Source organism: Daphnia pulex, chromosome 12 (genome assembly GCF_021134715.1).
Source record: "Daphnia pulex isolate KAP4 chromosome 12, ASM2113471v1".
NCBI lineage: Eukaryota > Metazoa > Arthropoda > Branchiopoda > Diplostraca > Daphniidae > Daphnia > Daphnia pulex.
The window spans coordinates 8,489,924-8,507,024 of NC_060028.1; the positions used below are offsets into that span (position 1 = coordinate 8,489,924).

General features: G+C 42.0%; 3 protein-coding genes across 5 annotated transcripts; 2 read left to right on the forward strand and 1 right to left on the reverse strand.

The window, feature by feature from the left end:
* Nucleotides 1-130: 130 nt before the first annotated feature.
* Nucleotides 131-12,951, reverse strand: LOC124209499 (neuropeptide CCHamide-1 receptor-like). Of its 3 annotated transcripts, XR_006880929.1 has the most exons (8): nt 12,751-12,951; nt 5,000-5,233; nt 4,485-4,885; nt 3,474-3,889; nt 3,315-3,402; nt 1,475-1,555; nt 475-1,269; nt 131-240 (listed from the first exon to the last, which is right to left on the reverse strand). XR_006880929.1 is itself a non-coding variant. In XM_046607508.1 (7 exons), exons 3-7 carry the CDS (start codon nt 4,848-4,850, stop codon nt 760-762), a joined length of 1,461 nt encoding a protein of 486 aa, XP_046463464.1. In that variant the 5' UTR covers nt 4,851-4,885; nt 5,000-5,233; nt 12,751-12,951; the 3' UTR covers nt 131-759. The 3 variants fall into 3 exon arrangements, 2 of the variants coding, with proteins under 2 accessions (XP_046463464.1, XP_046463463.1); XM_046607508.1 differs by having other exon boundaries at nt 131-1,269; XM_046607507.1 differs by lacking the exon at nt 12,751-12,951 and adding an exon at nt 6,774-7,298 and having other exon boundaries at nt 131-1,269.
* Nucleotides 11,413-12,145, forward strand: LOC124209507 (cell wall integrity and stress response component 4-like). Its single transcript, XM_046607522.1, has 2 exons — nt 11,413-11,575; nt 11,642-12,145. The coding sequence occupies exons 1-2, from the start codon at nt 11,491-11,493 to the stop codon at nt 11,929-11,931; spliced, it is 375 nt and encodes a 124-aa protein (XP_046463478.1). The 5' UTR covers nt 11,413-11,490; the 3' UTR covers nt 11,932-12,145.
* Nucleotides 12,952-15,492: 2,541 nt separating the features above from the next.
* LOC124209504 (mucin-5AC-like) lies at nt 15,493-16,870 on the forward strand. Its single transcript, XM_046607515.1, has 2 exons — nt 15,493-15,660; nt 15,752-16,870. The coding sequence occupies exons 1-2, from the start codon at nt 15,577-15,579 to the stop codon at nt 16,643-16,645; spliced, it is 978 nt and encodes a 325-aa protein (XP_046463471.1). The 5' UTR covers nt 15,493-15,576; the 3' UTR covers nt 16,646-16,870.
* The last annotated feature ends 231 nt before the right edge of the window (nt 16,871-17,101 follow it).

The following is a 17,101-nucleotide window of genomic DNA, read 5'->3' on the forward strand; positions in this document are numbered from 1 at the left end:
CGCTCGACGGCAAAGCTTTCTTTCCATTTTCACGAATCCAAAACACAACCAAAGAATCGATTTCTAAAAGAATAACCTCGTTTCTGTTCCATCTCTTCTTTATAAAAGAGAAAAACGACGAGGGCTTACGTAACAGGAAAGGCGAGCTCTATGGTTTATTTGTTAGTCTTCGTTTAAGGGGGGGGGGGTTGTTACAACAACAACAACAAAGCTGAAGAACCGGGAAAAGTTGAGTACAGTCTAGAAAGAAAAAGTAAAATAAAATAAATATAAACACTTCGCCTTCCAGGTCGAAACAATAAACACGAAATTCGACAAACACTGTGGTTCTTTCATCCGACAGACGTCAATGGCTCCGAAGCGTTACGAGAGGTGGTGACAGCACATTTTACAGCAGCAGCAACAACATAATATTATAACAACCAACCTAAATTATACCGTGTCTACCAGATTAATTCAACACCAACAACGTACCTTGCTGTATAACCGGGCCTGAATGCAAGAATGGGATTATACTGTTCCGAGTTCAAACCAAATCAGAAGAAATAGAAAAATGTGTGACTTTGTGTGCGTGTGTGTTTGTGCACGGCATTCAAAATCGAGTGAGTGAGCTTGAATTTGTTATAACCCAATCAGTTAAATTTGCTTATCGGGAGTGGGGGGAGGGGGGTGGAAGCGGGGGAAAAAAAATCCACAAATTCAAAGGCTCTAAATGTGATTTTGTTTGCACGTTGTTGTAGTGTTAGACTAAATTGAATTTCAGCAACTCGATTGTTTGTCCAGCGGCGCCTGCGGTTGCTGCTGTTGATGGATTTCTTTGAGCGGGATTGCGTCGGCGTTTCGGTGATTCTCGTTGTGATTGCGACGGTTGACGGACGTGCTGATGGTGTTTTGTCGCCGACTGTTTGAGCGGTGAGTGATGACGGTGGGGTCGTCCGACATGAGGGCGGTGCCAGCCCCGCGGCTATTATTGCCTGCGCACATTGAGCCGCCGCAGTAGCTGACCGGCCCGGAGCGACTGATGATGGATCCGTCGCGATCAGCGCTGCAGCAGCAGAGCAGTCGGTTGAAATGTTTGCGAAAGCTGGTGCTGACGCAATAGAGGGCGATGGGGTTGATGCAGGAATTGATGTAAGCCAGGACGAAGCCGGCGATCTTTAGCGTGTGCCAAAAACCGTTGTACTGCTGCAGAGCCGCCGGATGGAAGTAGAACCAAAGGAAGAAGACGTGGATCGGCAGGAAGCAGACGGCAAACAGGACCACAAACGACTATGTACAACCAGCGCGAGCCAAAGGTTAATGCACAACATCCCGACATTGGCGAATACAAATAGAAAGAACAACAGCGCGATATTAGAGAGTCGACGTGATCCGGACGGATATAATTGGATATATCGCAATATATAGCAGAGTAACACTCACAAACAATGATGAAGTATGTCTGGAAATAGGAACAAGAAAAAAAGGCACTTACCAGCACCATCTTTGCGAGTTTGCGACGTGCTCGATTCTGGTTCGGTTGTTGTTGTTGCTGGATCAAAAGAGCTGGATCGGTCTGGTGTGTATGTGCGTCCCACGCCGCCGATTATCAACAAAGAAAGTTACAAGAGTGACGACTCGTAGAAAAAAGGCGAAATTTATTTTGAATAGAGAGAGCACTCTAATCGCGAAAATACTACTAGTAGCACTTTTGTCGTGAATAGTCCGACCGAGAAAAATGTTCTTCCCCAACTTGGAAATTTTCAATGGCCAATTAAACGAAGCGAATCTTTAAGCCTCATCTTCAAGGGGGGGTTCAAAGAGGCGTATCAGCTGATGTTTTATATTGGACTGACAGGTTTTTCGGTTGATGAAAATTTCACAAATGGCGATGGGTTTTTTTTAAACCAGCCGCTGTCCCATCGAATAGAGTCTGAGCCGGAATTACACGACGTTGATGAAGAGATTAAAAATAATCCCAACGTGACGGAGATTAAATTGCTGCCGTTATCTCTATTTCTCTAACGTGATTTTTTCTATTTCCAACTTCTTCTTTTTATTTCACTCTTTTAGTTTGGCCCAAAGTAGCCTGGAACACATCGACGCATTGGACCATTAAAACAAGTTGTTAAAAAGTTTATCTATAGTTTGACACTCGTATTAAAAAAAAAAAACAAGTTATTTTAAAGAAAAATAGAAAACTTTCAACTGTAAGAAATTTTAAGTTTTTTCTGCTGGGGCGTGTTTTTTCCTAGTGAAAGTCTATCGAGAAAAACAAAAGTCATAAAATAAAAGGAAAAAATCGACCATATGGTACCGTACGCGGCCGCTAGCCTACATATATGTGTGCCTGTGCCCGTCTGGTTCACTCTAGCGTAACTGCGTTCTTCCGCCTCAGATTTGTTAAGAGACGGAAGAGAGTGGGCTGCTGGAAATTCTCCTTTCGGTTGGCGATGACGATAAAACAATACGACACCGATGCTGTGAGAGTGTGTTGGGCGTGGCGGCCTCGGAACTGCTGCAGCAGCAGCAGCCACAAGTTTTCTGTACGACACGGGACGTTAAAAGCCCAACTGGATATATCCTGGATGTTGGAACTAGCTTCCCTCTCACCAAAGAAAAATGCTCCGCATAACACTGAGCTCCTCCATGCCGAGTGCCTTTTTCTGTAACGGTAGGGTATACACACCTCGTCGCCTATTCTACTCGGCCGCCATCTGTCCAAGATGATTCGATCGTGCCAATGAAAGAGATATGCCCAGCTGTCCTACTACTCTAAAAACAAGAAAATATACTATAAAGGAGAAAGACACAGAGGTGTGTGTTGAGAGAGAGAGAGAACTTTTCAGATTCCCAGTTAAGCGACATCCATTCAAGTTTTCTTCGTACAACGCCGTGCACGTATTACATCGCGGTTGAGATCTTTCAGCGACTGCTGGCCACCAGGATAGACTTCAAAAAGGACCATCTCCCCATAGGGTCTTTCACATTCTCTGTCCGGCTCTCTCGTTTTCCGCTTTTGTGTTTAACGAAGGCGACGCTCGACTTCCAACATTTGCTGCCTGGCACACGGTGGACGCTGGGCAACAATGGACCCAACCTGAACACACGGGGACCTGAACAATCGGTCGGGAACGACGGTCAGCTTCTCTTCTTATTCCCGGCGCTTTGACAAGAATAAGAAATTCAAATTTATGCCCAGGCGAACAATACGTTCGCATCACAAGAATATTCCAAGTTGGATCGGTTCATAATCAAATACGGCTGCCAGCTCCATCACATGGCATTAAATCATATTGGAATTTCGGAGAAGTAAGTACGTGAATTGTCTATACCTTGTTGGTGGAAGAAGCATCCGCAGGATATCGATGACGCACCGATGCGGTTGTTGTCAACGTCGCTTGCCCAGGGATATTCTGGACGCTATTCAAGAAAGAAGGAAATGAAACATTTGGTTCTCAATTACGGAATGGAAATCTGTGAATTAATTGAACCTGCGCAGGAGATGGTAGGCCATGATTACGTAAAAAGTTCCGATGGTGAGTAACGGTAGGCAGTAGTGGAGTAGAAAGCGGAGTAGGATGACAAGTTTGGGGTAGTTGGGTCCGAGTTCGGGAGGAAATGGGTAGCAGATGTAAATGTCGTTGAACATGGGCCCGATGAAGGTCCCGTTGGCGTCCATTTCCCTTTCTTCATCCGGAATCTTGGAGCCGTTGGCCTTCATCAAATGGGAAAACATGGCGGCCGGGGTGGCCAGTATCAAAGAAGTCACCCAGATGACCAACAGACAGACGATGACCACTTTGGACCTTGGGCCACTTACAAATGACTGAACGGGTCGCACGATGGCCGTGTACCGATCGAAGCTGAGCGCCGTCAGGGTGAAGACGGAAACGCCAACTGACGTGTCCTATACACAAACACACAAAAACAAAACAGTTAAGGCAAGAATAAATAGAGTCGTTAAAACCGCCGAGCTTTATTGACTGGCTTCCAAAAATCTTTCTCTGTATTCCATCCATCTCTGAAAGCATCTATTGCCTTTTTTTTTCTTTTTCTTAAACCCTCCCGCCGGACTAAATCACCCGTGTCGAAGCAGCAACAACTTCCAGCCAGGAAAAACTATCGGGAATAGAAGACTGCTGGAAGTATAGAAAAACTGTTGGATTATCTACGGCCATCATTTAGAATTATTTACGAGAGTTTGAAAGTGGTCTGTGCCGTGTCTAAATCTTTCGGATGGCATCCGCCGGCTAAGGCAGTACGTCTACAAAAAACCATCAGACCTACATAAAAGTCGCTCCCGGTTTCAAGTTATAGTGTCGTCATACTGGCCGGCGAAAAAAACCCAGGTGGAACGACGAAAAACCGTTAAAGATTTTCTAAATGATCAAACACTGGAACAACATCACCGACGATAAAAGATAAACAACGAAAAAAGCGTTTGACAAGGCCGCAGAGTTCATTAATGACTGGACCGGGGTGTATATTTTTAGTCTTTTTACCTTGGCAAATTCAGAGGCTTTGCAGACAAACTCGCCAAAGGGCCACGAGTCCAGCGTGTAAACGGTGGACGTGAAGGGGACCGTGAAGATGAGGATCAGGAGATCGCCCAGCGCCAAATTGAAGATGAACGTGTTGGGGACGCTGCGCATCGACTTGTGACGACACAGGACGTAGATGAGGGACCCGTTGCCAAGGACACCGACCAGAAAGATGAGACTGAACAGGATCGGCACGACGTACGTTTCCGGTCGATCCCGGTACTCGATGTAGCCGTCCTCGTCATCATCTTCGTACATCGGCGACGACCAATTGGATTTGTTCATCGCCCACGATATCGATTCGTTCACCACTTCGTCCAGCATCATCGCCAGGGCCTTGATATTGTTGCCGTGTTGAATCGCTTTTAATGGCGAGCAGGTGCGCACCGGAAGAAAAGTTTGGGAACAAAAGGAAAAATAATTCGGACGCCAGGATCGAATCAATGAACATAAAATTTAAAAAAGTTGAACAATACCGAGAAATCGGACGTGTACTCCGCACAAGGATTCGCCCTTGATTCTGGGAAATTCCGGTCCGCCCGACTTGGTTTTTAGAAGAAAAAAAAGGCGTCACGGCGTCGAAGAAATGAAATTCACAAGCCTCCAGCTATATAGTTTTTTTTTATCTTTCTTCGTTTCAATTTATTAACAAGGTGACTGTGCTGTCATTTCGTTATGGAGTTTGCGCTTTCCTCGGCTATATCGATATCCTGTGCCAAAAGAAAAATAAGAAAAGGACGACATTAGATACATACGAAATGGAGAAACAGAAATCGTCATCAATAAATCGCGGGGAAATGAATAAACAATAATTCTAGCTGGCTGTTTGTCTGGCTCAAATTTCCCCCCACGACTGGATTCGGGATTTTCAATTCGCCGTGAAAAGTTCAATGGCGTGGGCACATAACAATCAATGATGAAGGCTATTTTTTTTTACGCCCCACTTGAGAGTATAGTAGTGCAGCCACCCACTCAACTGGAGAAACTCGCTTCCTCGGCCGAGCTGATTGAAGGTTTCGACTTTCCAGCTCGTTAGGACTGACGCGACTGATGTAAAACTTCTCACATTTCGTGGCAACACAAACTAATGGGAAGCACTAAAAGGCGAATCGCTGAGAAACAGCCAGGTCGCAACAACAACCCAAAAAGAGCCAATTGAAAAAAGAAAGAAGAAGTATCTCTCTCGTGAGAGAGCTGGCAGCACCCCACTGAATTACCATTGGGTTCGTTAACTTGAAGGTTTGAACATCGCCCGGCACATCATCATCGGCGATTGATCTAGTCAGCTCACTTCTTCCCTCCTTATATAATATCGACTCACACACCCACTCTGCATAATTTTTCACGTTCTGAATCGTTGATTTCTTTTTTTTCGAATCGAAATTCAATTCGGGAAATGCACCCGGCAAACAGCGAAGAAGCCGCATCTCATCGGTAGGCACTTCCAATCATTTCGAGAAATTCAATAAAAAAAAGACGATTTCGGTTCACACTCGATTCGAGGGTTGTCTGGACTTGACTATGTTTGGCATCAGCTGATGTATACGATTGGAAATGCCGGATTTGCATGTCATCAGAAACTAAGATGGAGAAGATTCCAATGAAAAAGATGAAAGTGGAAAAGAAAAAAAAGAAAGAAAGAAAAAGAAACTGTGTTAACATTTGAAGGGTGGCTTTAAACACGTTAGGTGAAATCAAATATTGATTCATGCGGTCTTATAAGGGAATTTGGGTGCGCAACCCGACGTACACATATCGGATTAACCGGTAAAATCATTAGCAAAAAAAAAAATAGACGCAAAAGAAGAAGTGAAATAAATTCAAGACTACGCAGTCAAATGAGATGATTGGGGAGTGTAACAAAGGCCAGTTCTAATGTTGACGAATAGACTATTGTCTGTATCTATATTTGGCATGTGCAATGCCAAACGTCTATTCTACATTCTTTCTTTTCTCAAATTTGGTCCGACGATGGATCATGTCGTGCAGGTTCAAAATTTAAGAGCGGCCTAATCAACTCGAAGGAGGGCCGCGGGATCGAGCCAAATATAACTGAATTCGGGCGATAAAGACCAGCAAACTATTACAAGAGGCAAGTCATTCATCGCCGTTGACTATTATCGAGCCATCCACGTGAGTCGCTCGAACAGCCGTTTCGTCTGTGCATACATCACGGCTGCCATACAAGTCGTGACCCGCTGACAAAGACAAATATAAAGACAAATCAAAGCCCAACGACAAAGGACTTACCAATGATCAAAAGAAAGAAGATCCTCCGGCAGCTGACGGATGCTAGATGCGACTAAACGTCCATTTCCACAGCAGCAACACAGTCGTACAACACAGACGGAGAAAATCAACAAACAAACAAAAGTTTGTTGTCGGCAGGGCTGCTGCTGCCGTGACGACTAAGCGATAAATATACCGGCGAAGAGATGGGCTTAGACGATAGTCGTCGACGAGAGTCAAAAGTGGAAACACCAAAGTGGCAATCTTGTGCGTGTTATACTAGACACTACGGGCGGAGTAGACTGCACATCCATTGGATACGAAGGACAGAGAGACACTGAACCATTCTGTGAGAATCGGCGTCGGCTATGCTCGGCGTCGCTCTCTTCTATGCACGTATACAGAGAGAGAGAGTCTCCTGGAAAATAAAATGTCTAGTGAAATCTAGCGGCTGCGTCTGCGTCACCTAATCCTACAGAATGGTGTCTGCGCCGGGGATGTGCTGCTGCTGCTGCTGCTGTGAACGCAGCTAGACACAAAAGAGAACAACTATTATAATATGGCTGTTACGGCTTGTCTGCACTTGTCCATCATTTGAAATAAAACATTTAGTGACACGAAAATAATAACATTCGCCCCCGGCCCCCCCCCCCCTCAACATAAACCTTCGTTACTAATTAATCGCCACCTGGAAAAAGATCTATACATAGCCACAGTTGCACAACCAACCGACACGCAGTGCATTACAACACGGCTTATTACTCGACAGCGGTGCATATGTTTCTATCTAAATACAAGTGTTTATAGTAGGCTGATAGCGTCACTTGCACAAAAAAGGGGTTAAATCCGATAGCCAGGAAATGCTATGGGATAACATTCGGAAGCTTATATACAGCGGGGATATAATTCACTCCATTCCACCGCCCATAAACTATGAAGCGGGCGAACGACGGCTTTATGTTTCAGTCTATCAATTCCGGCAGTCTTTTAATAAATTGCACGCTTCAATTTAGATAAATTCCAAAGCGGCAGTAATGCAGAAATGAACCAGAGAGCCGACAAGCTGTCAAGGTATAACAAGGACCGCCTACGATGAAAATAGGAAAAAAAAAAGAAACGAAAAGAAAAATGGTCGAATGTTTTTCTATAGCGAAAAAGCAGCGACAAATGTACGACGTCTGTACGGCAGACATACAGAGTAATACAAACCCAAGTTGATTACACGCTGGATGCATTATGGATGCATTGCACACTTTGGTTGGCCGTCGCGAGTGGGGGGGAATGGAGAGGGAGGGGGGATCTATTGATATGTGTGCGGAAAGAAACTGTACAACGACCGGAACATCCGAGCATACCAACTACTATACCGACCCCTTTTGTTCGTGACAACTTTATTTACTTAGATGGCGAAAACACGCAGTTTTTTTTTAAACGTCAAGTGTACTTGTAATTAAAAAATAAAAATGGGAGGGAGGAGCTATTTGGCTGTCTGTCTGCTCTGCCTGGCTGCTCCAATCCTATCTCACCAATATGACACGAAAACAAATTTTATTAGACGACACAACAGATGTCTGGCGTGATGGAATTATTCAGGTTGAATAGCTCGTCATCTCTGGATGAGAGCGTTTTATTAATAAGAGGCCGATGGGGGCAATAGCAAAACCCTATTTATAGAATAAAGACAACATCGAAATGGTTTGTACAGTGATGAAAAAGATCTTGACAGCAGCGTGAAAATGAAAAGTCGAGATTTATAGATACAAATTTATAGCCACATGTAAAAAAAAGAGGGAAAAAATGTAGTAAGTTATTTCTTCTTTCGCAAAATTGGATGACGACGATGGATAAACCACAAAGACAAATGAATGTTGGGTTTTTATCGTTTAGATATATCACCAAAACTACCAATAAAGGACAAGAGATAAAAGGGAAAAGAAACTTTTGGGGAAATTTTCTGCTAAAATTTTTTTTTTTTTTTTTTTAACGACATACATGTGACATTCGGCCCGGAAGGTATATATATACACATCTCTTACACTCACGGGTTGAAAAGAAGAGGAAAAAAAGAGGCTTGGCTCTTTTCCCTCCATATCTTAAAGAGATCGTCAGCGAGTCCACCGAATGACAAAGGCGCATTATTCAAATGCGGTCAGTTGAGTTTTGAGGTTACGACATAAAGAGTTTACGTGAAATTATTCGAATTGCGTATGCGCCGAGGGAAACCTTGGGGGTCCAACAACACAAAAGGACGGCAAAGGGAAAAACCACCGAGTTTATTCTATACAGCGATTGCTGTGAGTTATTTATATGCAGATGCACAAAGAGTTAAGGACTTGACAAAATCACGACAAATTCTCATTCCCTCCGCCCACTACAGCGACAAAGTGTTCTTTTTCGTAGAGCTCCTAACTGATTGGTGTGGTGGTGTTTGTTATTGTTGTAGTGGAATACCCCATCTATTGGTCGCCGAACAAAAGACGACAGACGTCAAAATTCAATTTTCTCTTTAAAGTCTAGTGCCACTTTGAAATTGAAAAATTGATCAAGACAAAAGGCTCTGCTGGCGCCTCGAATGTTTGCCAGAAAAGTGGCCGGTTGATAGCTATCGACCATTTCGATTTATTTCTGGCGACATGGGCGATGATGAGACTCATTCGCATTGCCATTGAAATCTACACCACGTCACTAACGACCGAAAATACAAAGTCGGATGACGTCTTGTGGTGATTCGGAGAGATTTTTAGTTTTATCTGGCGGGCCGACAATCACCTGTCTGACATGATTTGTAAGGAGAATGTCATGATTTCGTCAAGCGTTTAAATATGCGATCGCAGTCACGAACGCTCGAGTTTGTTTAAGAACGCAAACAAGTCGTTCTGTATACATCGATTCATTCTATCAATGATTTCTTATCAATTCGAGAGAGAGGGGAGACGGTGTTTAAGCTGTTGCCCCCAGTAAGACTTATTTGAAAAGAAAAATTACAAGGAAAGTTTGCTTTCAGATACCAGCACTCAAAGTCAACTGACTTTTGAATCGTGTGAGCTTTGAAATGAGGATGAGAAGGAAACAAATGCCACAACAAAAAGGGAATTTAATCGGGGCATCATTCAGTCAAATAGACAGGAGAAAGACATCGGATTTACTGTTATCAGCGATAAGAAAGCAAACAGTAGCGAAGAAAGGAGGAGGTAAAATCTCAATATGAAGGAACATCTGGAACCCCCCCCCCCCCCGCCCCAATGACACGTTCCATCAGTGAAACATCAAACTGCCGACATTTCCCCGTTGCTATGGCAACAAAGTGCCTGTCTGTTTTTATGAATCAAACTCAAAACGATATAAAAACCTATTCGACTGTTTAAGAAGAAAAAAATGTCCGTTTAACTTCGGGTTCAGCGAAACCAGACAAGAATTACACCCATCAAATATCCATCCCACATTTCCTTGTATATATATATATGTAAATGATATAGCCCTAGATATGGTAGATGAACACACTCGACAGTATAACATCGGGTATGACGTCAGGCACAAGAGTTTGTTGGCCAACACTGTGAGACCTTGGTTAGATTTTTGCGTCTCTCTCGTACACACAAGGTACAATAGGTGTACATAGGGTGATCGAATACAGCAGGTATTCGATAACGAATGTATTGACACTGCGGATTTCTGTGGACGGCCCAACCAGCGACGTATACAAGAGGCATATAGCGTACAGGGAATAAATGACGTGGCACAACAAACTTGAAAGGGCCAAAAAGTTCCGTCTCGATTAGAAACGAGGGCATGTGTCATTTCTATAAATAGGACACGTCAGGTATGGTAAAAGTTAATACTATCAAGTTAAATCAACAAAAATGTGCCTGATAATATTTTGTAGACACTGACGCAAAAGTTAAATAGATCGGTTCGTTTCGCCATCGAAAAAGAAAAGGAAAATGTGTTTGAGTAGGACGGCCAAGAAAAAGAGGGGAATTCTTTATGGGGCAAAAGTACAAACGTCCTGCAATTAAACAAATATTTCCCTGGCGTCGACGAGATAAGAGTGCGGGCGACCGTCTCACTTCATTGTGAAATATAAGCTCGTAAGCGTGACGATAAGCTGTTATTACGAAATTTCCCAGTCCGACTAAACGTTACTGACTCTAGGATCTCGATCGAAATTTTTCAACTGGTAACCTATGCGTCATCAAGACACGTCCCGGATCTTTTTCATTCCCTGCTGCAACAGTGATAAAATAAAAAAAGGCTCGTTCAAACATTGGGGAAACAACTGAACGCCAGTCCAACTACATCATTTTATGAAGCAGCAGAGCAGCTGCTATACATGAAATTGAAAACTTGGAAAGATAAGAAGAGGAAAAGCCGTGAGTTTTGAACGAGGGGAACATTTCAAAGCCATATACGATATAGATATACTAGAGTTTCGAGATTTACATGGCGTATTTCAGCTATATTGGCTAATTGCCGCTAATTGCTCTACAATATGCGTTGCTATAGTATACGCGAGTTTTACGAACGGACGGTTAAGATAATGGGAAATCCATGCGCTCCACCGCTTGATAAGTTTCGTTTTTATTAGGGGTAAAACAACTAAGAACTCAAATTAAAATTAACAACACCTGATAATTTTGGCTATATAATGAGGTCGTCTGACTAAAAAATGTTACAATTTGAAACCTGCAAGTTGGTAAACGTGTTTTGCTGAGTTAGTAAGTAATTATAATTGGTCGCTATGGGTTTCATCAGTTGGCTGAAGAGTCTTGGATTTTGGACAAAAATGCTCTTGGGCGTGCTCGCAGTCGGCGTTGTCGTTACAGGTTTAATAAAAAAAAAGGGTTTTAATTTTCAATTAAATCAATAAAATATTTTTTCATTCATTTTAGCCATCACAGTTCCAATAACCGTAACCGCAAACAACCAGAAAGTTCCCATTATACCATCTTCTAACTCTTCCAGCACTACCACCTCTACTACCACATCGTCTTCAACCAGCACAGCATCTATTACATCCACGTCATCTCTCACCAGCACAATATCTACTAATGAAACACCTACTAGCACCACAGAATCTTCAACCAGCACAGAATCGACGGAATCTACCACCATATCATCAACAACCCCATCTCAACAACACCACCAATCATCTACATCTCCAGAGTCTACAACATGGTAGATAGATTACAACCGAAGATAATCGTCTTTGATTCGCAAATACAAGAAATATCCAGCGAAATATCATGGAAAACTTTTACTCTTAGGACTACCAAAAATGCAAGTGAATGAAGATGTCAAGTTTTCAACCAAAGGAGTCGGGACATTAAATATTTTTTTGATGCTGTAACAAGTAATACCCATGTGAAATAAAGGCCTTTAATGGAACAGTTTTTATTTTACAAACGAGAAAGTGACGATGTGGCGTCGGATTCATCTGTGTCGCACAAATTTCTAGTTGCACTTTGCTTGAAATGCTTCAAGTTAAAATATTTTCAACTTGATTTTGTTTACTCCTTTACCCACAGACAAAGACTTTTTGAGGTACAAAACCGGGCCTAATCAGCAGTCGTTCTACAAATGATTTATTTCTAAATTTTAAATTTTAAGTTTCCCATTTCCATTTGTGATTCAATGAATCCTTACTGAGTTTGCAAACAAAAACGCAAAAAGAGAAAACAGTTCCAGTCAACGAGGAGGTACCTGTGTGCCTGTGTGGTGCTGTAGGATATCCTCTGAGTCATACAATTTTCTAGACTTTGCACTTGCTTGAAGTGTTTTAATTGTTTTGATACAATTGTTTCCCACAGACAAAGTTGTGGGGTAAAAAACAAGCCTGATCTGCAGTCTTTTAACACATAATGAGTTAAACTTAATGAACCCTGACTAAGTCAACAAAAACGGCAAGAGAAAACAGTTGCAGTCATCCGCCTAGCTCAGGAATAATCAAACAACACCACCAAACAATCAAAAAGGAAGAATAGAGACGCAGTTTTCCTACCTTTAAGGCTAAGCCTGGGAAATTCGACTAGGCATCCACAACTGCTCCATCCGCAAAATAGTTGAATCCACCACGATAGGAGAAAGGGTGTCCTCGTGAATACACCCACCACTCACATGGGTATAGTACACGAGGACATTTAAAGGAAAGGGAAGAAGAAATATCCGTATTCCGTAACTCGACCGACATCGGTAGTTTCTTCAATGAAACGGGATGCTGTTTACCTAATAAATAAAAAAATAGAAAATGGGTTACGACAAATATTGACTGAAACAAGAAGGAGAAGTTGAAAATGAAACAGTGGATAAACCCCTTATTTTTAATAAATGGGAGAATTGAATGTAATACACTGCATTTGTGCAAGTCATACATCATTAAAATAACTAGCAGCCTAGCAGGTCGCAGGAACAAAAGCAACACAAATCATTATCCTAGCGATGATACTGAGTTTGTTGACAGCTCAATATCAGCACAAATAAAATGTGGTTTATGATGGCTGTGGTTAAGATGGTTGGCTCAGGCTTCAAATCTGCACGAAGCAGCTGAAGGTTAACCTACATAATGCAAACAAACTGCCATCAGGTAACATATCACAAATTGTGCAAATAGAAAAGAACAGGTTTCTCTTCTATTTAATAGCTCCATAATCCCATAATCATATATATGATATGATAATCCCATTTGTATTTTGTATTCTTATTTTTAATTACCTACCTAATGATAACTTCACAAATTAATAACTAACAATTTAACACAACCAAAGCAGAGTAGCAGACGACACTTAATCCCCCAAATGCAAACCGCTCAAAAACAATAAAACAAAGAAAAAGCGGTTTTCTCAAACGCGCTCGTCATCCGCTGAACGGATGGGATATCAAGTTGAGCCCCCGCCCCCCCCCCCCTACCACAGTCATGATATCCAAGTATAAATTTGAACGAAAACCGCATATAAATATATTATTACTGTAATATCAAAATTGCTACAATAAGACCCTCCAAGAACTCGTAGCCGGAATAGACTGAATTTAAGTAAATAAACTTGTTGTTAATTCATGCTTTAGCCTCACGGCAAAATACGAAAATTTGTACACTGATAAGTAGATCGTTTGAAAATAAAATTCAAACCTGATCGACTTATTAAGATGCAGAAGACGACAGGTATATGAAGAATAAAGATAGATCCCGATAGATCCATCGGAATAACTTTGAGAGAACAATCGGAACGCCAATCATTCTACACAGTTTCATCAAACAACAGTAGCTGGTTGAAAACTTAGAACGATAAGCTTATGAGCATTAGTGAGCTTAGAACCATGAGAACATTTCAAAGCCACAAAACACGATTTCGATATTCATGCTCATCTTGTTCAAGGTAATTTTGAAAGTGTTTTTACGGTACAATCCCAATTGCCACCCATCATTTTCTAGATAAAGTATCAGAACAAAAGTGAAAAAATGTCTTACCTGCTCAAAAGCAAATAACGACTTGGCATCGTACCAACGGCGTCTCCTTTCATTAAAGCCGATGCGGTTTTCAGGACATGCCGATATGTCCAAGGCCAAAATACGGACGTGAGAAACGCTACTTGGACCAATGGACGGTTAAAAGATAATGAGAAAAACAAACTCTCTTCCTGATAATTTCGATTTTAATAGTGGAAAACAAAATAATTCGTAATGAAAACGTTCTAATTATCAATTAGTTCTTTTCGTCATTGTTCACAAGGAAAAGTTTTATCCTCTACGATCCTCTATATAGTCGCACAGGCTTTAAATCAGAAAAAGTAGATTACTCTGTTTCCACGTATGTGCTGGTTTATCAAGACACGTTCCTGAGTTGAGAAGTTTGTCGAAACAACACTCGAACATCACTGTGAACGAACTCGTTTGATACAGAGATTTGGTTTGGGAATCGATACCACTTGGAAGGCCGAGATGGCCTTTCTTTCATGGTCACACACCATGGGAGAGGTTTATAACATATCCGGGGAAGCAGTCGAGCATAAAAATGTTCGGTGATCGTAACAACAAATCATTTGATCGCCTATAGTACAATATTGAATTAGCACAACTTAATGTTCAAACTGAGTTTAATGTTCAATAAATCACTACGGCTATTATTCAAGCACTAATTCAAACCATGCGTATTTACAGCTGGGTTTCAACAGACATTGTTGTCAAAAGTTGAGTGCATCTCAAAATCTGTAATATTGACTCTTTCCAGAGTTAAAAATGATCTCATTTATTCGAACGAAAACGAATCGACCACAGATGTTCGTCAATAAGCTGTCAATTTATCAGTTAAGCAGAACTGAATGACGGAATAGCTAGGACGGGGAAAATAAATAAAAAAATCTTACGGGTAAAGTTCAAACAGGAGGAAAAAAAAAACGAAAGGAAAAGATGTCGCAATAACTAAAGTTCCCTACAGTTTTCCATTGTGAAATTACGGACAGCACTTTAGTGTTCTGTTGCAAACAGTGCGGTTATCTTCAATAAATAAGTTAACCTAATTGATGATTAAGCTCCAATTTTCAGTTTTAACGCTAAATAAAAAATTGAATGTAGCAATTGTTTGAGTTTTCTCAAATTTAGAATGCACTGTGATAGGGCCTAATTTTTTTCTTATCTTTTTACTGGCTTAGCCATTAGCCACATGCAGCAAATCGCTCCAAACTTCTATCCTGATACGAAGTTCAAATAAACTATCTCCAGCTGATAATCTGTACTATAAAGAGGTTGTAAAATTGAACGAATGTAGCATTTGAAGCCTGCAAGTCGGTAACACACGAATAATTTTCCGAGTCAAGTAATTCATTCATCGTCATGGGTTTAATCAGTTGGCTGAAGGGTCTTGAATTATGGGCCAAAATTCTCTTGGGCGTGCTCGCAGTCGGCATTGTCGTTACGGTAATAATTTTAGATAATTACTTAAAAATTTTTTTAAAAATTTAATTATTATAATTAATAATAATTATTTTACTTTTATATTTTATCTTAGGTAATTACTGTGCCGATTGTCGTAACATCTAACAATACAACTACTGCCACAGAATCGACCACAATTACTACAACTCCGATCACAACAGTATCTACTGTAACATCTACTGATGTAACCGACACAACCGAGGAGCCAGCCACATCTACACCAACAACCACAACTACACCAGCAACCACAACTACACTAACAACCACAACTACACCAACAACCACAACTACACCAACAACCACAACTACACCAACAACCACAACTACACCAACAACTACAACTACAACAACATCCACAACTACACCAACCACCATCACTACACCGACTGACGCGACTGACGCAACCGACGCATCGACCGACGCATCGACCGACGCACCGACCGACGCTCCAACCGATGCACCAACCGATGCACCGACCGACGCTCCAACCGATGCACCGACCGACGCTCCAACCGATGCACCAACCGATGCACCGACCGATGCACCAACCGACGCTCCAACCGATGCACCAACCGATGCACCAACCGACGCTCCAACCGATGCACCGACCGACGCTCCAACCGATGCACCGACCGACGCTCCAACCGATGCACCGACCGACGCTCCAACCGATGCACCAACCGATGCACCGACCGATGCACCAACCGACGCTCCAACCGATGCACCGACCGACGCTCCAACCGATGCACCGACCGACGCTCCAACCGATGCACCAACCGACGCTCCAACCGACGCTCCAACCGATGCACCGACCGACGCTCCAACCGATGCACCGACCGACGCTCCAACCGACGCAGATAACAGCAAAATATTGTGGAGAGCTCTAAGGACTGCCAAAAAGGAAAATAGTGCATTGGAAATACGTCCATCAGGCTTTCAACAAAAGGAGTTTGGACGTTCGAGATAAATTCTGGCGCCAACCAATTGGTACATAGTAAATAGGAACGTTTGTGAAATAATAAGTTTGATTTTACCAGATTTGACAAACAAAGCTGGTGTCAACTCATTTTGTTAGCATTTATCATTTTTCTTGTCCATTTAGTTGATTGGGGTTTAAACGATAAATATACGTCTCTGTCTCATTTCATTTTTGCCAGCTTAATATGATTAAATAAAAGTTTTAAAAAAGTAATCCCACATTATCATTTAAACAACAAAATCTGAAAAACTTTAATTGATAAACAGATCAATAATTTCAGGTGTCAACAATCCATACCAGGGTAGTCAAGGATTCCTTCCTTCTTCACCATATCCTCATTGCTCAGCATCATCATTGACAACTTCAATCACACCTTTTTCTAGCTGAATATCAGCCATCACCAGCATGATAGATAGAAATGCACAATGAAGCTCACACTTTGTG

Bases quoted from the DNA above. Each gene is read 5' to 3' on its own strand.
- LOC124209499 (XM_046607508.1), bottom strand. From the start codon at position 4,850: ATGATGCTGGACGAAGTGGTGAACGAATCGATATCGTGGGCGATGAAC. The intron at 3,890-4,484 runs GTAAAAAGACTA...GTTTGTGTATAG, and splicing joins AAGCCTCTGAATTTGCCAAG to GACACGTCAGTTGGCGTTTC. The intron at 3,403-3,473 runs GTTCAATTAATT...TTTCTTGAATAG, and splicing joins GCCTACCATCTCCTGCGCAG to CGTCCAGAATATCCCTGGGC.
- LOC124209507 (XM_046607522.1), top strand. From the start codon at position 11,491: ATGGGTTTCATCAGTTGGCTGAAGAGTCTTGGATTTTGGACAAAAATG. The intron at 11,576-11,641 runs GTTTAATAAAAA...CATTCATTTTAG, and splicing joins AGTCGGCGTTGTCGTTACAG to CCATCACAGTTCCAATAACC.
- LOC124209504 (XM_046607515.1), top strand. From the start codon at position 15,577: ATGGGTTTAATCAGTTGGCTGAAGGGTCTTGAATTATGGGCCAAAATT. The intron at 15,661-15,751 runs GTAATAATTTTA...ATTTTATCTTAG, and splicing joins CAGTCGGCATTGTCGTTACG to GTAATTACTGTGCCGATTGT.